We start from the raw sequence: 23,391 nt of genomic DNA on the forward strand, positions 1-23,391 counted from the left end.
GACCGATATGGCTTTTGGTCCTCTTTTAGCAGAATCCCCATTACCTGAAAAATCTACTTAAGGACTAGCCTATTTTGACAAAGTAAAGTAGAAATTACTCATATTTGTTTTCAGATGTAGGGAGTAAAAGTAAAAAGTTGGCAGAAAAATACGTAAATACATAAGTACAGTACTGGTATGTTAAAAACCTTCTTCAGTAACTAGCCTATTTTAAAAAAAAATATATATATATAAAGAACAAATATTTGTTTTCATATAGTATTTCAACTTCATTACTTCCCACCACGGTCCGTGCTGCGTAAATGATAGTCACTGAGTACTGAATAAGTCATAAACGCATTAGTTATCTGAATTTCACTTACCATACTGTACTGTACTGTACTGTACTGTGACTGCATCACGAAGACAAACACAAGTACTGTACACTTTTATTTTTCAAACGACGAGTCATCCCGGCCTGGGGGAGGCGACCAGTTTGAGGAAGGGCAAACACGAGGGAAAATAAAGCCGAAGAAGAGAAGGCGGAAGTAAGTCCGTGTTTTTTTTTTGTGTGTCACTTTTTTTCTCTACTCTAAACACGAATTTCAACTCAACGCTGGCTGTCGGAGAGCGTGCACTGCCAAAACAACAAAATGGGCCACAACCGGATATTTTCAGGTAAACGTGAACGCTATCTAGCTGCCTGCCGCTGGGATGGGACAACTATGGAAGATGACAGTGTCATGACACGGCTGGGGAGAAAACGTCACTGTTCCACACGCACATGTTCGATTTTAGCTGCTAATGATCAAATATTACAGTCACAATGCTCACAAGCGTGTATATTAGCTTACTTTGGCCACCCTCAACTTAGCTAGTATGCCGCCAACGTGACTGTCGTAAAGCGTTTGGCGTTACCTAGCAACCGACCGCGCCGTCCCGACTTTCGTCAATACGGGCACTATTAAAAACAATTAGCACAAGGTAGTCGTGCGTTTTTTGTTTTTGTTTTGTGTTGTTCTTCATATACTACTTAAATAGAAGTGTGTGGGTGTTGCTAAACTCAGCCCTCAGACATATACACATTAGTTAACAAATTGATTCATCATCATCTTCATCATACAAGAAATGTTTTTATTTTACAGCCTTATTCCAAAGTGGGATCATTTTATTTTTTTCTTTGCATAGAAAGCTTGCAAAGCCAAACTTGTGCCATCATATTACAAAAAGAAAAAGTGGTGGGGGGGAAAGACGTATTGAGCAAAGGCAGCGAATATTGTTTTATGTTTAACAAATTAGATGAAATGTCAAAGTAACCCTTTTCACGTTTTTTTTTTTTTTTTTTAGGAAAATACAAATTTTAATAAAGGTGTTACATAAATGGGGGGTTAAATACTGTGTATACTGTCCGGATGCACTTTATGCAGGCAGAACGATGAGTCAGTGTTTAGGGGTTCAGGGTTTGAATCTGAGTTTATGGTTTCTAATACATTGTTTAGCGCCACAAGAGGGGCAAGAATATAAGAAACAATATGCCAGTAACCCTGTATACAATATAATTTAGTTGCATAATCATGTCACAGGCCTGCTATAGCGCAGTGATTTCGACCAGATGACATCGAACCCAAATGTCCATTGGGCGCCACTGCCAAGGACGGAGCTCCTTGTCTACTGGCTGCTGTCCTTTGGCTCCCATTTGTACTCTTTTTATGAACTTCACAGGTTCTCAAAAGGTAGGAGAGTGATTGTAATTGCCTCCGCTTGTTTGGCAGAGCTCGGGAAATATTGTTATTTATTTCTAGGTCTTGTGTTTCAGAGCATGAAGCGGGATTGGTTAGACAATTTCCACTGGAAAGAGGCCTCTTTCAGGGGTTCAAAAGGGTACAGTTTGAAAATGTTGACCATTACCTTTCAAACACGTTTTATTTTGTGGTAAAAATGAGTAATATTGTGCATGCGATGGATGTAGAAAGGAGTCATACCCCTGTTCAAATGCCAGGTTTTTGTTATATAATAAATAAAATAAAAAAAAGATAAATAAATTAAAAACCTTTTCTACCATTAATGTGACCTATAACCTGTTCAACTCAATTGATCTTTAAAAAAAACCTTTTTGACAGGGGAAATGAAAATAAGTGGAAAAAAAATGGTTGCAATAGTATGCACACCCTCTTGTAACTGGCATGTGACTTTGTTCTGAATTAACCAATCACATTCAAGCATGTTAAATGGGAGTCAGCACACTCCTGCCACCCTTTAAAGTGGCTCTGGTAAAGCCCAGATGAAGTCCAGCTGTTCTAGTAGGCTTTTCGTGACATTTGAATTTATAGCAGACACCTGAAGGTTTTGCGCAAACACTGACTTGTGTTTGGAACTTTTCATAACTCCATCCACCTTGTCTAAGGCCCCAAGTTTCACCGAGAGAAAAACATGCCCAAAAGTGTTTGTTGTTAATGTTTGTGTTGGGCCAAAAAATACGTTTTGGAATTATGCATGCAATGTTCAACCTTGGTTCCATCAGACCTTAATGAAATCTCCCAAACACAAGGGGGAAAATGTGTCATGAAAATGAAACTCATAAATTGCTTAGATTTACTACACACAGAGTGAAATATTGAATGATTTTATTTTTAGAATGTTGAGGATTATAGCTAACAAAAACCTGAAATTCACCATTTCTAGATATTACATAGATTTTTCATGTAGGACTTGGCCTTCTGAAAAGTATTTTCCCATGGGTTGAATAAATGTATATAAAATTCACTTTTTGAATTGAAAAGTAAAATAATAGATTTGTTTTTGACGATATTGAAATGTATTAATATGCACCCATACATAACAAGAACATGGCTTTTGGTTTTCCTCCTACTTTCTAGTAAAACGTTCTTGTGTTTGGGTCAGGATGCATCGGACTTTGAGTGGACCTTCTGGAGCGAGTGGGCTCAGAAGTCCTTGCTGTGGACTCTGATCGGACACGCTGTCGTATCCAGATTGTGCAGCGTCTTTTACCCACAGGTCGGAATGAACCCGCATCACACGAAGATCTTCCATCTTCAGGGAACAGTTGGACTACACGGAAGCACTTTCACATCAAAGTCAAATGCAAAGTTGTTGAATGCGCAGACAAGCGTCGCCGAAGTGTGCTATCGGCGTTGCTTTCGAATATGCGGCACATACTTGACACTTTTGGTGAAAGTGTTCATGCGGTAGCAGGCGCTATTTTTGTTTGGTGTTGTATCCGTTACATGCGCCACATGCACAGATCTGCTACGCTCATTGATAAGCTAATTGGGTGGTTTGGTGGGTGATATAATGTTGCTTCCCTAAGTGGCAATTTAATACAGTCAATCCTTTTACAATTTTTATGGACACTCATCTTTTTTGTTCCGAGGGCGGCGATCTTAATTGCTTGAAACAGGACTGCCCACTCAAAAAAGGTGTGAAAAGTGTGCCAAACGTCATTAAGTTGTGGAAAAAATGCAAAGCCTGTCGTCTAAAATGATTTTTTTTCTACCTTTCGTCTACAGTTTCAGGTGGCGGCGCACACGGTTTACGGCCTCTTGGCAGCCAGCAGCGTTTTGGGACTCAGAGGTGTAGCCGTGCTGCTTCTCCATGTGGCTTTGTCCTTCTCCGTGGCCCAGCTCAGGAGGCCCGCTCTGTGCTGGACCTGCAACCTTTTGCTTCTCTGCACCCTTCACGTCCCACCGCTTCAGGACATCCAGGTGGGGGGTACCACCTAAATGCAAACACAACAAAGGGAATAGAATTTTTTACCACTTTATGAATTATTAACATCCACCGTAGAGACTGATTGTCAAACTACATTTAATGGACACGAGGGTGGAAGAGGCCAAGGCAAAATCGAGCCGCTTCATCTTTATGTTAAAGCGTTTTAATCATTTGACATAAATATAAAATATATATCGCTATATGTTTTAATAAGACAAAGTTTAAAAAAGGCATTTTTTTCTGTAGATTACCTTTTCATTTATTGCAAATAACAAATTTAGATTTATTAATTCAATAGTGTAATAAATCCGGGTTGTCCTGGAGCTTATCCCAGCTATCGCCGGGCGAGCGGGAGGTACACCCTGAACTGGTCGCCAGCCAATCGCAGGGCACATAGAAACAAACAACCATTCGCACTCACATTCACACCTACGGGCAATATAGAGTCTTCAATTAACCTACCATGGATGTTTTTGGGATGTGGGAGGAAACCGTAGTGCCCGGAGAAAACCCACGCAGGCAACATGTAAACTCCACACAGGCGGGGGGCCGGGATTTGAACCCCGGTCCTCAGAACTGTGAGGCAGATTTGCTAACCAGTCGCCAACCGTGCCGCCTAATGTAATAAGTGCGTTATTTCATATAGTTTAACGAACCCTTTAATTCACAACCAGATTACAGTTCATTTTTCAAATATTCAATGATATAATATCATGGCTAACATATGTCATATTACAGCCAAATTATACTCAACATCAATGTATTGTTTACTTATTTACAATACCATTCAAAACAATCTGAAACTAGAAGGTTCGGGGTCAGTTAGAAATGTAAAAAAAAAGTCTTTTTTTTTTTTTTTTTTTTTTTAAATCTAAAGATATTAAATTCATCAGAAATACAACATAGACATTGTTGAAGTGGGGGGGAGGGACCACTTCAGTTATGTTTTCATTCCTAAGCGACCCCAAACTTGTGAACCGTTGTGTACCCACTGTCCTTATATATATATATATATATATATATATGCAGCATATTATTTTTTGCCATTTATTTCCATTCCTGTAGCTTGCAAAACTGTTTTATTTCCATTCAAACTGGATTACATTATAATATTGGCTATCTCAATGAGAATGTACATATGTGTGTAACAATCCAACATATTTGACTCTAGGATTTAGCCTGCTTTAGACGCTGTGAGTGTCAAAGTGGATATCGTCCCAAACCTTTGCCCCGAATTTGCCACAGAGAGGCTGGTACGAGCGTGACGAGGAGTACTACCTGCTGCTCTTCAGCGTGGCAGTGGGCACTCTTCGGCTCCTCAGCTTCAGCCTGGAGCGTTGTGGGCGCCCCGCAGTCCACACGGGTAGTTTCCTGCAGCTATGCTGGCTGTTGTCGTACACGTTCTACCATCCCTTCTTCTATAACGGCCCTGTCATCACGTATAACGACTACGTGGAGCAGGTGAGTAGCAGGAAGTCTTGTGACGCTAAGTGATGGGAGGTCAGCTTTTTAATGGAATCCAGCGTTACCCCGCGATACCGCGCTATTGTTGTGCTCAGGCCATCTTGTGGCATCTTGAAGGACCTAAGAAACTATGTTGAAGTGAGTTGAGGCGCTTTATTTCCACACAACTACTGGTAACAATCATAATAATACATTCAATTTATAGGCGCCTTTCTGAGCACTCTAGGCCACCTTACAAAACAGATTAAAAACGAGGAAGCAACATCAGCAGAACAAATTCAGAGGATAAATTCATACAGATAAAAATGCAACGTATAAAGTGAGTGTGAAAAGTGTGAAGAATGAAAATGAAATGAACAGGGGATTAGCTTGTTAGCCGGTTTAAAGCAAGTTTTTCCTTGCGCTTACCTGCCCTCATGTGGCATATTGGTTTCAAGGAACTACGTTGAAGAGCGTTGAGGAGGTTCATTTAAACAAAGGTCGAGATTTTCCATCATCTTTTGGCATCTCTAGGCAATTAGAAACTTTTTTTTAGGGGGGCGTCAATTACCCTTTTCTTTTTGCTAATCGCGGCAGGGTCCGGTTCCTAACGCTGTACTTTAAAAAGAGTATTTTAATAAGTTCAAATATTTTTAAAGCAAGTGGGAGGGATACCAAAAAAAAAAACAAATGGTCGCAGATATTCCCCTATTGCGGCTAGAACGTATCCCCGCGACAAACACGAGCAATTCAAGAAGACACTCACTCTGCTCTGTGAATGTTGTTTTGTCGCTGTGTGTTGGCTTCGCGGATGTTGACGTGCGTGTCGCCTCGCAGATGCAGACGCCCGCGGAGGACGGCGACCGGCACAAACCGGGCGCTCGCTACCTGTTGCTTCGGTCGGCACGGATCCTGATGTGGTGGTGCATCGCGGAATATATGATCCATGTCATGTACATGCACGCCATCCAGTCCAACGAGACCTACCTGGAGATTCTGCCAACGTGGGCCTTAGGTAGGTAATTGCATTCTCATGTTTTGAGGGATCTGCCACTTTTCAAAGGAAGTTAATGACATGCAAGGTTAAAAAAAATAATAATAATAATTCCAGACTTAAGCTCACTGACCTTGTTCCATTATACATGTGATGATTTGCATTTTAATTACAATTAAACTTTCACTGTATCCATCGTGTTTTGCTAATTTGATTTTACAAGTTTACACTCATTCCTTTAAATTTTCTTTTTAATTCATGTTTCACTTCAGAACTAACACAAAAATTGGAAGCAGAAATACTTTTTCTTCATTGTTATCTTTTAATTGAAAACAACTGTGCCTATAAAATTCAATTACATTTGTGTCAGTGATTTACTGCTTTTTAAAATAAATATCTTGTGGATGTAAAATGTGTTTTGTATAGTATTTATATAATTATCAATTAATTTATTTTTAAGTTAATACATTGTGTGGCTATAACATATCTATTTTTTTTTTTAAATGATTGCTTTAAAAAAAATCCCTAATTATTAGTTTATGAATTTATAATAACAAAAGGTAGGATTAACTAATTTTTAAATACATCTTGTGCCTATAAAATTATATATTTATATTTCTTTTTTAAAAACAAAAGAAGTTCCTGAAATTAAAAAAATATATATCTTGTGGTTATAAAACTCAATTTATTTTTAAAATAAAAACATAGAAATGAGTTGCTTTTTTTAAAGGAGTGATTTGTAAAATTATGGATTTTTGTAATGGGAAAAAAAATCATTAATCGTTAAAATCGTTAAAAAAGTGGCATTAGGTTTAAAAATATTTTGGCTATAATTTGATGTAAAAGAAGAACCAATAGCTGCACGATGTCATTGCTGCTGGAGTAATTTCTGTTGACATTATTCGTATCAACGTGTACCATTTGACTCCATGGTGTGGCAGGTGGCCTGGCTCTGGCCCTGGTGCAGTTCTTCTTCGTCAAGTATCTGGTCCTGTTCGGCCTTCCGTCCACGTTGGCCACGTTGGACCGGCTGGTTCCGCCCGGTCTGCCTCGCTGCGTCAGCATCATGTACAGCTTCACCGGCATGTGGCGGTACGTCGTGTCCACTCAGCGTCCCCCGCATTCCTTGGCCAGCACGCGCTATATATCCTTGAAAGAAAAAGCTCGCATTTAATGTCAAGTAAAGTGTGTCCGCGCTTTGGCAATCGCACTGAATTATCTCGCTTGCCATTACTTGCAATCACCGTGAAGGGTCACCTCCACGTCGCATCTGGCATATCTCAAGGACTCATCTTACTTTTTTCTTTTTTTTTTTTTACGACTAAAGCTAAAGGGTGAGAGGTTAATGTAGCAAAACACACACACAATCAATTCCATCAATGATCTCTATTGAAGGTACTGCGCATCAGAGAGTGGCTATTTGTGAGCTACCTTTCCAGCCTTGCAAGTCTGCGACAATGCTGACTGTACACTTCGGGTGGCGCTGTTGCTCAAGGTGTCACGCAGGGCCTAACGTGCCTTACTTGGCCGGAAGGGAATTACGAGGTTGCATTCAAATTTCCATGCAGCAGACAGTCGTTGATGCATCCCAGCAGCATGAAGAAAAACTTATTCCTTAAACAAAGTACTGAAGTACAACATCACAAAAGTGGTACAGTTTGGAGTTCAACCAATAACACGTGCCTCCAAAATCGGAGTTAAAACCGTCAACATGCACAAATCTCGTTTTGTTCATTTGCCGTTTTTTGGTGGGGAGCGGCGTAATGCCTCCACACAACTGTTAGCGTGTGAGCAAGAAAAGTGCAATGATAGGCATAGATGTTATCATTTCATCAGTTTTCATTTGAAATAGTACTCCACTACAGGTCAATCTACCTTAGCTCCTCATGTTGCCAACTTAGCATTATCTTAGTTTACCATTTCATGATGTCTCATTGTCAATAGTACCTGAAACAAAATCCTTATCGATGTGGCTTAGCAGTTTCAGTGTTCACGTTGTCATCCTGCTATTTTTGAGCATATTTACTACTTGCATGTTAGCATGACTTCGCTTTTGAAATAGCATTCGACAACAGGTCGTAACGACAAATTCTTATTGATCTGCCATAGCACTGTCGCCCGGTTCTGCAACAAGTTTTCATGAGTGGTCGACCGTCAGCCCTTCGTTGCGCTGCCATTCAAAATTTGAAGCGCAGGTGAACAGCGTTGCAACGTCGCAGATGTAACGGCCAATCCGAAATGCCATTTTGCGTCACATGAGCTCTCTCACACACACATACACACACACAAAAAAAAAGGTATTTCCCGGTATAAGCGGGATCCAGCGGGACACCGCCAAGTCATGCCAGTACAGTATATATACACACAAAATTGTGCTTTACAATAATACGTAACTATATTTAGAATTTTTCAATTATGTACCTGTGTCTAAAAGGCGTAGAGTGGAGAGTCTCTGTTGCAGAACTACACGAATGCATTCAATGAACAGGGTGATCATTGCAAAGAACCTCTCAAATATCCCTCTCAAATAATATAAATCTCCTTTATTTCTCGTCCGTTTCCTCTCTTTGTATTATTATAATATAGCTACAGCGGCCAGGACAATCCCCTTCTTCCTTGACAATCACACCATGTTGTTTGTGGTTCAATAAAAAATAAAACACAAGTGACGCCTCAAAAAGTTGTTTCCTGGTAAGAACTTCAGGAGTTGGGAGTTTTTCCATTGCCGCAAGTTTGTCATCGCCTGGTGTGCAGGTGTATGTCGCCAACTCACCGCTGTATTTTTTCCGCGATTGTCCGCGTCAGTCACGTTCGCTGACATCACTCGGCAGGCCTAAGAAGCTTGTTTATGGAATAGTTTGAGTACCTGGGAAAACCGATGCAAGCACGGGGACAAGTTGCAAATTGCAATTGCTAACCTCTCAACCACTGCAAACGAAATGTAGTTCGATTCATTTCCTTTGGGAAATACTGTTTTGAAATGCGAACAACTGAATAGAATGTGCTGAGAAGCAACGGACAAAAGCAGGCTGGGGTACAGCACTGGCCATCCATTTTAAACGCAAGACGTTTTGAGACACGGCTGAGATGGACGGCTGCGTTTTTGCGCGCATCTCTCTATAGGCAAGTTGGCCCAATAGTGCTGACCGGTGACGCACGCCAATCCTGCGTGCGCTGAGCTGGGCCGTGTCGGCAACATCGACGGAATGCATAAAGCTGTCAGCCGACGACGTCATGGACAAAACAGTCGCCGTTTTATGGGCGCAACAACTCCGAAAGGCATGCCTCTTCTTAATGACGAAAGAGGGAGGGAGGGAGGGAGGGAGCGTCTGGCATACAAACAGAACACTCCTCAACATGCCTGCGTTTATTTCGTATAGCGTATAATGAAGCCGGTGGAGCTCAGGTGTTCCTGGCTCATGCTATTATCATGTAAATGTGTGAATCCAATTCATGTTCTCCCCCTCTGTCTCCACTCTCACAGGCATTTTGACAAGGGCCTGTATCGATGGCTGCTCAGGTAAGAGGCCCTTCAGTGGAATCAGTTGAGTTTTGACTAGAAATAAGAGAAGATTTTGAGTTTTTGTCAAGCCATCTACCCGGCAGTATCTGGCTATACATACTTGCCTGTCGAACCCTCTGTCTGTCTAACTAGGTCTGTCTGTCCGTCGAAAAGGATGTCTCTTAATTCAATATCAAGACACAAATCAATTGTTTTGATAAGGTACGTGCTGCTTGTTGATTCCACCAATAGTTATAAAATGCCACCAGGTGATAGTTTTGCCCTGCAAACACATTCCTATTCCCTCCCCGACATGTCAAGCGAGTAGTTTTACTTTATTTTAGTTTTGTCTAATTATCTGTCTGCTTTGTATTTATTCCCCACTTGAGCACGTGTTCGTTCTGGTACGTTATTGAACTCATCAATATTAAACTGTTTTAAAAATAAATAAATAAATAAATAAATAAAAGGTGGGGAGCAGGGGGTCTCATTCTGCAGCTGCTTTGCCCAGTTGGTCATAAATAGACGAGGACGCTGCATTTGCATGGAGGCTTTCTCATGATTATCAGCTCACCTTGCCGTTGTTGGCGAATAAAAGCTAGCGCGCGTGTTGTTGTGTTTCCTCCCGCCGAACCCTGGAGAAATGCCTCCTTTGTTTAATATGTGCATATGGAGCAGCAGGAGCAGCCGCCGCCGTTTGCCGGCTTCTGCCGCGCACGCCGCGCGTACTTATTATTAGTTTGCCTGCGTCCTAATGAAGCGAACCCCTCTGAATGTGGCGTAGCCTGTCGGGAGTTTGCGATCCGCTTGGTGGAGGCACGTTGCTCCGTGAAGGTGGAGACGCTGTCGTGCCACGCTTGTCTGAGAACACGCTCCCTTGTCTCTTTTTCTTTTGTTTTTGTTTTTTGTTAATAAGGACACTACTAATCTGTACTAATTAGTGGGGGTATCTGCATCATTTTGACAGGCATGCATCCATCCATTTTCAATAGAGCTTCTCCTCAGTACATTAGGGTTGCAAGTGAGCTGGAGCCTATCCCAGTTCACCTTTGGTGAGAGAAGTGGGGTACTCACTGGACTTGTCATCAGCCAATCACAGGGTGCATATACTTTAGATAAACAAGCATTCATCCTCTCATTCGCACCTAAGGACAATTTAGAGTCTTCAATGTACAATACTTGGTAAAAGCGAGCATGGTTTGGTACGCTCTGCACGTTACAATATGCGATTCATTTTGGTTTTGTACTCGGGGTTGCTGGCTTCCCCCAAATTTTCCAACCCATCGATTTGTTTTTTGTACTAGTTTGCGTCTTCCAGATAGGAAAGCGTGAGACCCTCTCTTTTTTGAAATACAGGATACCGGTTGTCAGGATGTTTTGTGTGCACAACCACAGAGACCTCAAGCTGGGCTGCAGTCCTTCTCACTGTACCTAATCAAATGGCCATACCTTACGGATACAAACCACTTGCTGCTTGAATTTGGTGTGGATGGAATAAAAAAAAAAAAATAATAAATGTTATCGTGTCATGCATGTTGTAGTTGTGTCCCTGGGCAAGACACTTAATCCGAATGTGGTTGGATGCTTGGTAGGTGGCCGGAGTGGCCGTAGGCGCAGAATGGCAGCTACGCTTCTGTGGCTACACAAATCGCTAACCACCACCAGGCGTAACTGAGGAGTGAATGAATAAAGCATGAAATTGTGCTGCGTCTTTGAGTGCCTAGCAAAACGCTATACAGTATAAGTGCAATGCATTGTTATTATTATTAAATAACATTAATAGCGGTGTCAGCTACTCATTGGACTATTAGCCCTTTTGAACACACCTGTGGCGCTACGAAAGATAAACACAAGAAAATAATCCGCAGTGGGAGCATTTATTGCTAAAGATTTGCGACTGTTTTTTGATGTGTGGTTTGGTCACTTAAGAGGTCCCATATTTTGGCTATTTAGATCTCCATAGAGTGACTCGCAAACATGGACTTCGTATAAAAGTGTATACGGGGAAAAAAAAAAAAAAAAAACACACACCTTGCTTTTGTCATACGAGTATCCAGAAAAGGACAGCGACAGTACTTCTGTTTGACCCAGTTTTGTATCTGCTTGGTCCATATTTGGCTAGGACCGCCCCCTTTCTTCTGATTGGTTTTAATTCATATTTCTCATGTTTACTGAGGCACCACAAAGACAGTGGGGTCCAAGTATGACTGATTGACCCACGCTCACACAAGTAGTGTTTAAAAAATGTTTTAAAAAATGTACGCGTTTTAATTTCTTATACATATAGTAGTTTATTGTCGCGTGTATGCAATTAGTCAACGAATAAGAGGCAGTTTACCATTCGAAAGTGTTGTGTTTACATAACAGTTGACTTAAAATAAGTTGTTATATTCAGTACGCTGTGCATACATCTGCAGTATGTCAATTAAAATGTTCAAGTAAAACACGACTTGCTGCAGATTTTACAGGATGGGAATTATTTCCTTCACTATAATTTACTATAGGAAAATCAAAATTGGTTTTGGGATTACAACAATAGAAATGTCAACCGGCGCCTCAGAACGGATTGGGTTAATCCCTCTTAAAGATATATTCTAGAATAAAAAAAAAAAGAAAAGCACAAAGTAAGAACATTAATCAGTTAACAAGGTGGGCAAAGCCTCATGAATAATATTTGAGGAATAGCTAAGGTAATATGAATTCAAACCCATCTCGAGCAAACAGTTCAGACAAGTTTGTCTTTTCTTCACTTTGGTCTAGTATGAAGTCTTGTGGATTGGACTGTTTGAACTGGCTCCAATTAATTTGGCATTTCAATTGCAAATGAAAGTTTCCATTTCAGCCCCGTGTCCATTGGAAACTGAACCACCCCGGCCTCACACTTAACGGCATCTCTCGCAATTATGCCACGGCAAATGCAAAAACGATAAGCGGCGCACGATGCTCCTCGTCCAAAGTGCTTTTAAACAGACTCGAACGCGCCGGCGAGATCGCGCCCAAACGGTTCCGAGGAGGGCGGCGTAGGTGTGAAATGGTGACTCACTGATCGCCGTCTCCCAGGGCGGCTAAGTGGCTCCCTCTTTGTCATTCCATTACCTGCCGCAGGTACGGCTGTCGAGCCAGCTGGAGGGTCCTCCGCGGCCGCTAGATTAGAGTTTTTGCAGCTGAAGTGCATATGAGAAGGAGCGTTTGATCCCCGATCCACGCAAACGTGCATCTTAGACGAGCAAGTTAGACTCTCATTTACTTAGAGCGAGGGAGAAAATCCGTGACGTACCCTGTCAATCTCTAGTCACCCATCTGCTTGAATTCTACGTAGTAAAGGTGTAACGCTGTTATTGTGTCCGCTGCTAGCCATCCGTCTGCTTACACACCTGCCGTCGCTGGCCAAAAGCCAGCCTTTTCAAAGCTCCCGCAATTGTGGCTCGCCTTTCAGGAGCTTTTGATTAGCCACGGGGTCGCTGAGATAATGATTTTGCAGCTTAGCAGCGCCGGCTACCTCGCTGAGCCCCTTTCACACACAGAGCTGGCCGAATTGACGCGCCCGTAACAGAAACGCCTATATTATTCCACTTTTGACCCAGAATGTATTCTGGTTATAGTTTATGCAAAAAAGAATGATACCGGGGGTAACTTGCAACACATCAAAGGGGGGAAAATACTTACAATACGCAGAAATATCGGTCCACCCTGGCCACCCCGCATGCAATCAATTTGTGGGAATGTAATGAGTTCGCTGCTTAGCGAAGGGGAGTCTCATCTCATGGTATACTGTAAATGGGTCGTCCATAAACAAAGCCAACCTACCTGAGACCACCAGTAGAATGTGAAGCTCATATCTGCCCACAGCCATGCAGTGATGGAAGATGTGTCCGCGCGAATCACCGGGGAAAGAACAAACAAAACATTTCATTCCATCCGGTGGCATCATTAATAACACCAGGGCCACAATTGTTATTCTGCGGAGCGTCAATTTTTGTTGTTGTTGCTCCAGGCGTCAAAACTACCTTTATCTGATTAGAAATCGACAAACATGACATGACGCACGGCGAGGTCGGACATTTTTAACCCCGCTTTGTTTCACATCTGCACTATTCATTAGCTCCGTACCGAGAAATGCTAATTAAATAGTCTCTGTGTTTTTTTATTTATTTATTTATTTTTTTTTTAAAAACAGATCCCATCGCCTGTTTAAATCCTCTCTCGTTCGTGTTGCAGATACGTCTACGTGCCTCTGGGAGGTTCGCATCACGGAGTGCTGTACAAAATGTTATCCACAGCGCTGGCGTTTGGCTTCGTCTGCCTTTGGCACGGCGGCCATGACTACCTTCAGTGCTGGGCCCTGATGAATTGGCTGGGCGTTCTGGTGGAAACCGGCCTCAAGGCTCTCTTTGGCTCAGCGCTCCTTCGCTCCTTTCTTGTAAGTCGCTAAAACTCCAGTCCCATCAGAAGAAACTTGACCACCATTTTGAGGGCAATTTACCTCTCACAAGACTTCAAATGAGGATTAACTATGCGTGTTATAATAGGTTATTGTAATTAACTAGCATGAAAATTAACAATGTGATGATGCGAGATACGCATGTTACACGTCATCATTCGTCTTTCAAGATAAGACGCTATACGTATCTCTAATAGCAGTCATTAACTTATTTTTACCCTTGCATGACTCCTAAACAGTTGTTTAAAAAGTGAATACAAAATGTACATAAGCGTTAAAATCTACAGCCTAATTTGACAAGAATGATAAAAGAAACAGCCGAACCTTGTTGGGAATTGCCATTTGAAGTAAAAACAATAATCTGCCAAAAACAGTCAGGGTCAAATCAGGATTAAACTGGGTTTCTGATCCTGCATACACACATGATCCTGGAACCAATCAGAAGTCTACTTGCGTTATAAAATTGTACATAAGCATTACAAATTCATTTGACCAGCTTGATCAAAGACTGGCATCCAATAAACTCAAGAAAATTCTGCAATATGGATCACATCTGGATTCAATTTGGTCCCGTTTACACATTGTATTATATGAACAAACAAAGACATAGACGTTTGGGATTTTCTACGTGTTAAATAATTTTTACCAAATACAATCTGGATCAGATCCGGATTAAACTCAGTCTTTGATCCTGCAAACAAATCAGAATTATACCAGCATTCCAGAACAGAATTGTCCGGGGAAACAATGGCGTAGAAACTTGATGATTCTCCATGTTAAGTAAACATAATTCTGCTAAATGCAACCGGGATCAGATCCGGATTAAATGCGGCCTCCGATCGTGCATACACATTGGATCCTGCAAAAATATCGGCAGTCCGCCAGCGTTTCAGAATGTATTTCAGGAGCAAATCGCCCTTCCCCGAATCCATCCATCCATTTTCTCAGCCGCTTCTCCTCACGCGGGTCGCGGGCATGCTGGATCATCAGCTGTCATCGGGCAGGAGGCGGGGCACGCCCTGAACTGGTCGCCACCCAATCGCAGGGCACATACAAACAAACAACCATTCGCACTCACATTCACACCTACGGGCAATTTAGAGTTGTCAATGAACCTACCGCGCATGTTTTTGGGATGTGGGAGGAAACCGGAGTGCCCGGAGAAAACCCACGCAGGCACGGGGAGAGTATGCAAACTCCACACAGGCGGAGCCGGGGATCGAACCCCGGTCCTCAGAACTGTGAGGCAGACGCTCTAACCAGTCGGCCGCCTCCCCGAATCCATGTTAAGTAAAAAAACGAAATCAATAATTGTGCAAATGTAACTTGGATCAGATCTGGATACAATTCTGTCTCTGATTCTGTATTCACTTTGGATCCTGCAACGTTCTTCTGGCATTCAAAAACGTTTCATAGGGGGGAAATCCCTGAGAAAATCCATGTTTGGTAAAAAGAAAGTCTGACAAATACAATCTGGATCAGATCCGGTTTAAACTGCAAACAAATCGGAGGTCGATCATCATTCCAGTTCATATATTAGGGGGGAAATTCCCTTTCTCAAATCCATGTTGAGTTAAAACGATTCTGCCAGATACAATCTGGAACAGACCCAGATTAAAAAATCCAGGTGGATTTATCTTGGTCGAGGAAGTTGTACAAAAACGCACAAACTATGGTGGAGGTTTTGAAAAGAATCTCCACGTGTTCCATTTCCCCTGAATTGCTTGTTTCGCTTACAAGGGTTGCTTCACGATCGAATCTTTCATAACCCAAAAAATAAAAGAGGAGGGCGGCCATTGAATGTGATTTGATGAAAAAAAGCAACTGCTCGGAGTACATACACACACTAGCGGTCGGATGCTGTCACATCTAATTGCCGTGCGCACTTCAAGTGAGTAAAAGTGCGTTTGGAATACATTAGCAGCAGCGGGGCACCGTCTTTTCTTCGCTCTCGGCCGCCTTAACGCGGTAATAAGGTCCGACCGCGCCGCCGCGCGGCTCGACACACTTTTGTCAGTGGCGCTTCGGCGGCGTCTCCGTCACGGTCTTGCGCCGCTTCTCGCGGCGCTTGGCTTATTTGTGCGCTGATTTCCCAGGAGCGGCGTTCCTCTGCGGCAACGAGAAGGCGCTGCGCCGCGCTGCTCTCCGCCTTCTCCACGGCCATGCTCATCCTCTCTAATCTGATCTTCCTCGGGGGGATTCACGTCGGCAGGATCTTCTGGAAGCGCGTCTTCCTTCAAGGTAACGCCGGCCTTCCATGCAGACAGTCAGCTTTTCTTTTTTTTTTTTTTTCCCCAAAAGACTGATAGCTTGACTTACGCGTTTTTTTTTTTTTTGTTCGTCAATTTGTTTGTTTTGCTTTCTTTGTGTTTCGAGACGAAATTAGGTAGGTGTGAGCAGAAACGGCAGTCGCTTGAATGAAGTGACAAAAAAAAAAAAAAGGAGCAATAAAGACAGACCCGTATCTCGCTGGCGACCTGATGGCGAGTCGAGTCTCTGCCGGTTGCGGAGACGTCTCCGTGACGTCTCCCGGAGACTCGCCGGACAGTCGCGGACAAATTGAACATCTTCAATTATCCTCACTATAGAGACAAACTGCAATTAATAGTCACCAAAATGTATGTGGATATCTTTGCTTATGCCCACTTCAACCTCTGAAAATATCAGAACAATCACCCCAATATTTTGGATTTGATGGACAAAAAGAGTTTTCCTTTTATATCGAAAAAGCTCAACGTGGCTTACGTCTCAAAACTGCAAGCAATTGTCACCAAAATTCAAAATGGATATTTGTACCGATGCCCACTTCAACCTCTGAAAATATCAGAATGATCGCCCCAATCATTTGGATTTATTTTCGTATTAGCCAGGGCTTTGTTGCCATCTTTTGGCATATCGCAGTGTTATAGAAAGGGCATCAAAACTGCAAATAGGCGATTTTATTCAGTGAATAGCTGAGGATCGAAAAAACATTGAAAGTGTATAGTCACTTTGTACCCGGTAGGCAGGGCATCAGTCAGGTTTTTCTTTGCGTCCCCTCCAGTACAAAATGCTGCTGTTTCACAGTGTGCATTTGGCTGCATTTATTTTCTTTTTTTGAACGCCTCTCCAATAGAGCGACATCTGCTTCAAGCCCGGCCGGCCCTTTTGCTTGCCAAAGTCACGCCGTCATCGGTCTTCATTCAGCAGGAAGTGCGCCTCATCGCTGCCGTTGTCCTTCAAACTCATCATTGGCCTGTGGACCCACAGCCACCTTTCTTTCTGTTCCGAATGGCCACTCTTCTTTTTTTTGTCGGGCCTCCATGGGACTGTACCATGCGGTGCCAGGCGGGAAGCATTCGGTCGGTTGAGCTTTTATAGCTGCGCACAACTGCTTGCAGCTGAGAGCCAATTAAAAAAATCTTCTTAGTTGTTTGTTTCACGGCCAGTAAGCGAGCTCCTTTGAATAAGGAGCTCGTCACAAAATAGCTTTTTGGTCATAACAAAATGTGCAACCTTTTATGACCTTGACATTCATACTGTATGGACAGGAACTATTGGGATAGCTTGCCGTTAAGCCGAAAATGAATTTAGTGCGCGTACCTCAGCTTAAAACTATGACAGTGGTCCAGAGCACTGATTCCCAACTGGTGGGTCGGGACCCAAAAGTGGGTCACGGACCCAGTTTGGGTGGGTCGCAGACGGCTAGTAAAAAAATTATGGATTCAGATTTGTTTTTTTCCCGCTACAGTACATAGGTGGACCAAGTTCCCACACAGAATTGATTACCGGTCGGTAAGCGACGGGGAATGTTACTTCCTTGCGTTCTAGCCACTAGTTTACTCTGGAAATAAACACAGTATAGCCTAGCCGCTGGATAGCGGACGTCTTAGCTTGCAATATGCTTATGGTGGTGCGTCATACTCATTTGAAAAAGCGTTTAAATATATTGCACGTGTTTTCAGAGGCTATTGTTTAAAAAAAAAAATAATAATAATAATAATAATAAAACGAGTACATGTACAGTTATTCCAATGGGATCTTGTGGACTTTAACACCTCAAGCTGGACTTCTCATTTTTGGGAACATGAAGGAGACGTTGCAACATTTCAAAAATAAAATAAAAAATTACAGAGAGAAGTCTTTTAATTGCTCTGGGGCAACAGCAGGTGATTAAAAAGTAAAAACACACTCACTCAGTTCCACGTCTCGGGGGGGGGAAAGGCCTAAAAGGTTATTGGATTACAAGTATAAATGTCTTCAATATGTATGCGGTTGTGCTCCTTTCAGACCTGAGGCAAGAAAAAAACAAAAAAAATCCACGTGAGACTTGCTTTAATTTCTTGACTTATTCTTATTATTGTTCTTTGAATAAAGCCAGAAAAACTTGAAAAAATGTACAACTAAAAAAAAAAGAAATTGTACTTCGGCAGCGATTCTTTCACATAGCACAAGAGGGAGCCCCTCATATCCCTCGCGGTACTCGCAGCACACTTATGAGAATCACTATTCTGGGGAATTCCTCCAATCAGGATTCGCGATGAAAAACGATGCGCGAAGGCCTGTTCATCTTTTATCATTATTATTATTTGTCCTTAGTAGTATCATTCCAATTTTGTCCTGGTGCAGACAGCCGAAAAATGTTGTTTGACGATGAAGGCCATATTTCACCCAGCAACGTTTCGCACCATGTGACTCGGCTGACCTTCTTCCCGCGCTGTCATCTGGCTGTAAATAAGTGAAGAGCAACCTACAAAAAGAAACACTGCATGTTCAAAAAGGCCATTTCGCCAGTGTCAATTATTCACACGGCGAACTAAAAAAAAAAAAAATAAATAAAAAAATAAAACTGCGCCTCTCGCTTAGCCAAACGGTTCATTTCGGCGCTAATAGCGGAACGATAGATGAGACACTGTAGCGCATCAACACCGCGAGATCAATGCTTTTAAATCAGGCCCGGCCACTGTGGGACGCACCTCTGACCTCGCTGTTTCATGAGTGGTGTTTGCGCTCTGGTGAGCTACATCCCATAATAGTCACTCAAAAACGGACACTTTTGGTCGTACGCTCGAGCTTTGGTCATGTGACATCGGAACAGTACGATAGAGCAGCGGTGACGGTTTATTTTCGCAACTGCAGACCGATGAGGCGTCTATTTGTACTCATGTATTTTTATCAATAATTTATATACAGTAGGAGTTGAACTACTAAAGATGTATTTTTTTGTTTTTTTTTGTAGTCGACTATAATGTAATGAAATTTGAGTTGAAGCCAATTAATAGATGCAATTGTTGATATTCTCTGTCAGCACAGTACACCGCTCCAAAAACCTTTCTGGGGTTTTATGTAGACCGGGGAAAAAAAGGACATTCTCAGAACAAGTTAAGAAGAAAAATTAAAAACGAGACATTTTGTCGCTAAATAAGTGAAAGAAAATCTGCCAATGGACCGAGTATGAATTGACTTGACTAGGTTTCCTAAACTAAGACCTTGTATCTTAAAACAAGTCTTTTTGTCTGGCTGAAAATGTAGTAAAAAGTCAAAACTGTCTGAAAGTAAGTACAGTAAGATGTTTCACTAGAAATAATAAGTATTAATAATTTCGAGGTAAGATTTGGGGGTTTTGAAGTGTAGACATATTTTAAGTAATAGTCATAAAAACAACTGAAACTCCGATAGCAAATTTCTGCAAGTACTTTATGTACCCTTAATAGTGATTAATCGTCAGCAGCATAAATTTACTGTGCCACCAACTATGATCTCCAAACAGTTTAATACCATTTCATACATCTTAAAACATTGCTGAATCCTTCAAAATACAGTACAAAAAAACATCTTACAGCTAAGTACGCACATACAATTATTGTAATAATTGAGCAGTCTCTTGATTATTTTTTCGAAATCGGATGAAAACATTTTTTTTTATTTCCATCAATTTTTCCAAAAACAGGACATTATTTCAAATTGACAGTGCAGAAAATGCACAAACATAAATTGATTCTGATTCTGATTCTTGTTTGCAAATGTTTTATTTTGATTAGACAAAGATAATCAGTCTGTTTTCATTGAGGACTACAGAAATCTGAGACTATTTACTGTTGAGAGAGAGGCTGAAATACTGAGGATCTGGATGATTCAAAACGATTAATCTATTAATTTTAACAGAGATTAATCGGTTATCTATCAAATTGGTTTAATTAGATTAATCTATGAATTAAGATGAAATAATGCAGACTCGTTTAGTTGTTGTAGCATAAACACGGACATGATATTGTGCAGCAACCACACCGGAGTCTACTAGGTTACGCTAGTCCCCTTTTCCGCGTAATGTAAAATAATACTGCGTAGGGAACTCATTTATGACGTATAAATTGACGATTAGGTGTTGCTGTTTTGGTTAGCAACAGTGTTCAGAATTTCGGAATGTCCGTGTGTGAACAGTAGCGTCGATGAGCCAAAGGTTACGGTGACAACTTCATTTCTGTATTTGGTAGACTGAGTGACTATGGTGGTGATCTATTTCTCGATATTTGTCTTTCCCTGCCCCGGCCATTACCGTGCTGTAGGACGTGGCGTCCTTCCGGCGAGTGTTAATCAAGCGGCAAAAAGGGAAGAAGAAGCCTCGGCGCAATTACGGAGCTGCTTCATTAAAGCCACAGGAACAATCAGCGGGGCGAAATTGGATATTTATTGTCTCGGACTCATTGTGTTGTGACGCTGTTTGGAAGCCTGCCAGCTCGTGGGCCACGATCACGATGCATCTCTTAGGGGCAAGGCGTTCATTGGGGTGGGGGGGGGGGGGGGGGGTGAAGCCTTTGATTTGTACAAATGCATTGTTAGAATAATATGATGAAAAAAGAATCAAATAAATTCACAGGCAATAAAAATGTAAAAAAAAAAAAAAAAAACAATGCTGATTGTTGATTTTAAAATAACCTACAAATGATGAGTTGTAAAACTAACATGCTTTTTAAATATATATTTTATTCAAAGTAATTGTAATAAAGAACATGACTTAATCTATGTTATAATATGTACTAACTAATTATAATAGCATAAAAATTATTCCTATATATCAAAATGAAGACAAAAATAATTTGAAAAAAAATCAGTGAATTTAACAACAAACTAAAATGGATATATTTGAAAAAGATATTTAATTAAAACAGCATGCATTTTGAACAATTATATCATATATATATATCAAGTAATATATAATATTAGGATATTTTCCCAATAGTAAGGATGAATCTAAAAACAAAAGAAAATATTAAAAAGCGTACGTATTCCATCCATCCATTTTCTGAGCCGCTTCTTCTCACAAGGGTCGCGGGCGCGCTGGAGCCTATCCCAGCTATCTGCGGGCAGGAGGCGGGGTACACCCTGATTGGCCGGTCGCCAGCCAATTGCAGGGCACATACAAACGGGGAGAACATGCAAACTCCACGCAGGCGGGGCCGGGGATCGAACCCCGGTCCTCAGAACTGCGAGGCAGACGCTCTAACCAGTCACCTCCATACGTATTCCATAAAACATATTATAATAGCATACGTCATTAGGAATATTGGATTACAGCTTTACAGATGCCATGTCTGCCTGCAGGCAGTGTGTGCTGATCATTGAGGGTTTCCCGCAACCCGTGTGGCTATCGTTGTAAAAAGTCATCACAGACAAATATACCGTATATTATTTAGTCCAACATTGAACATTATATTGAAGCATGCATCTCTTGGCGGTGCAGTGGGAGCACATTTGAGGTTGTGTTACTTCGAAGCTTACATACGTGTGAAGACAAAACGCCGGGGAATCTTAGCGCCACAGCGGGGCTCCCTTTGAGGGTCACGCAGGGTCCAGCGCTGTCTCATTCGCAAGTCCCGAACGTTTGCCAAAGTGTCGTTTGTGTCAGCAAAGCCAGAAAAAAACAAACCAACGCCAGTGGCAATGAAAATCAGGAAAGTATTGTGACTGGAGGAAAAGCCGGCCAGCTCAGGAGGAGCCGCGCACAGCTGCCGTTACCTGGTCTCGCCCCTATAAATAGAACACCGACACAACACACGGGCTCATTAGCTGCATTGATATTCAAAAGCAAAAAAAAAACCTTAAAAGACTCCTTATGCTTCTCGTTGTACCAGGCTGGTCCACAGTGGCGCCGCCCATGCTGGCCTTCCTCTACTGCTTCGCCCAGGTGGGACTGGAGTGGGCCCCGCACCCGCCGTGAGTCACCTTGACTTTGCAACGCAGCAAAGAAAAGACAAAGCGAGGCGGCACGCCGTCCGTGCCAGAACCGCGCTCGGAATCTGGCCGGCCGCCACGGAACCTGCTCGGAATGCTGGCTGAAGTGAAGCGCTAAGCAGCGACTCGCAGGGGGGTGCTGCTCTGCTGCTCTTTGTTCAGTGAAGGCTAGCACCACACACTGGAAAATGCATAGTCCACGTTTGAAATTGGCAATGTGAAAGAAAATGTAATCCCCGCCTCGTCGCTGTTCATGCTTTGAGTAGATTGTAAAAATACGGAAGACATGTTTTTCCACACAAAGTTAAACTTAAAATACTTTTTTTTTTTTTTTTAAATAAAAAAATAAAAATGAGATATGAAATAAAAAGCACGTGTCGCTAAATTATCTTTTTTTTTTTTTGCTTTGGGTTAGAAATGGATCACATTTGGAGACACTGTAATTCTTCTGTCACGTCCTAAAAGGATGCCAAAGTCCTGGCTAAATAGGAAAGCAGTAATCTGTGTCAAGGAAGTACGTTTAAGTGATACATCGTGAATGAGAGACTAAGATCTTTTTATGTCGGGCAGGAGCTAAGTTTAGCCTGGGTTGTTAGCGGGAGTTATGGAGCGTCTTCGCCACGTGTCCATTTTTTGCTCTACTCGGTGACTATTAGGGGTTGAACTAACTAGTCAATGACGTCATCGATTAAGCAACGTCAACTCTCATCACGTAAGTGTCGACTCAAAAACATTTGAAGTCGTTCAACGCCTACTGGCTATTAAAAAAGTAAAAAAAAAAATTAACAAATAGTGTTTAGGGATCATAGTTTGTGGTGTAGTTACAGTTTAAACTATCAATATAGGCAATTGTAAACATTTCTGGGTTGCGTCAATGAAGTTTTTTCGCCATTCGCGACTTCGAATTTTATGGCTACAACACCTTCCAAAAAAAGCTGGGACAGGTGGTAAAAAAGACGGAGAAAGGTCATCAAACACCTGTTTGGAACATCCCACAGGTTAACAGGTGGCTGCCATGATTGGGTAGAAAAGGAGCTTCCCTGAATTGCTCAGTCGTTCGCGAGCAAAGATGGGGCGAGGTTCACCTCTTTG

General features: G+C 41.9%; 1 protein-coding gene across 2 annotated transcripts; it reads left to right on the forward strand.

Annotated features, from left to right (window-relative positions):
• The first annotated feature begins 522 nt into the window (after positions 1–522).
• hhat (hedgehog acyltransferase) lies at positions 523–22,623 on the forward strand. 2 transcript variants are annotated; one of them, XM_061690657.1, is made up of 12 exons: positions 523–657; positions 1,563–1,712; positions 1,796–1,860; positions 2,881–2,994; positions 3,507–3,701; positions 4,954–5,169; positions 5,989–6,166; positions 7,087–7,237; positions 9,630–9,665; positions 13,866–14,067; positions 16,185–16,329; positions 22,200–22,623. In XM_061690657.1, exons 2-12 carry the CDS (start codon positions 1,592–1,594, stop codon positions 22,283–22,285), a joined length of 1,509 nt encoding a protein of 502 aa, XP_061546641.1. In that variant the 5' UTR covers positions 523–657; positions 1,563–1,591; the 3' UTR covers positions 22,286–22,623. The 2 variants fall into 2 exon arrangements, with proteins under 2 accessions (XP_061546641.1, XP_061546642.1); XM_061690658.1 differs by lacking the exon at positions 9,630–9,665.
• The last annotated feature ends 768 nt before the right edge of the window (positions 22,624–23,391 follow it).

Source organism: Phycodurus eques, chromosome 11 (genome assembly GCF_024500275.1).
Source record: "Phycodurus eques isolate BA_2022a chromosome 11, UOR_Pequ_1.1, whole genome shotgun sequence".
In the NCBI taxonomy this organism is placed as follows: domain Eukaryota; kingdom Metazoa; phylum Chordata; class Actinopteri; order Syngnathiformes; family Syngnathidae; genus Phycodurus; species Phycodurus eques.

What these genes read in the sequence shown, in the direction of transcription:
- hhat (XM_061690657.1), top strand. Translation starts at nt 1,592, where the DNA reads ATGACATCGAACCCAAATGTCCATTGGGCGCCACTGCCAAGGACGGAG. An exon ending in CACCGCTTCAGGACATCCAG is followed by an intron (nt 3,702 to 4,953) that starts GTGGGGGGTACC and finishes AATTTGCCACAG; the next exon opens with AGAGGCTGGTACGAGCGTGA. An exon ending in TCTGCCAACGTGGGCCTTAG is followed by an intron (nt 6,167 to 7,086) that starts GTAGGTAATTGC and finishes ATGGTGTGGCAG; the next exon opens with GTGGCCTGGCTCTGGCCCTG.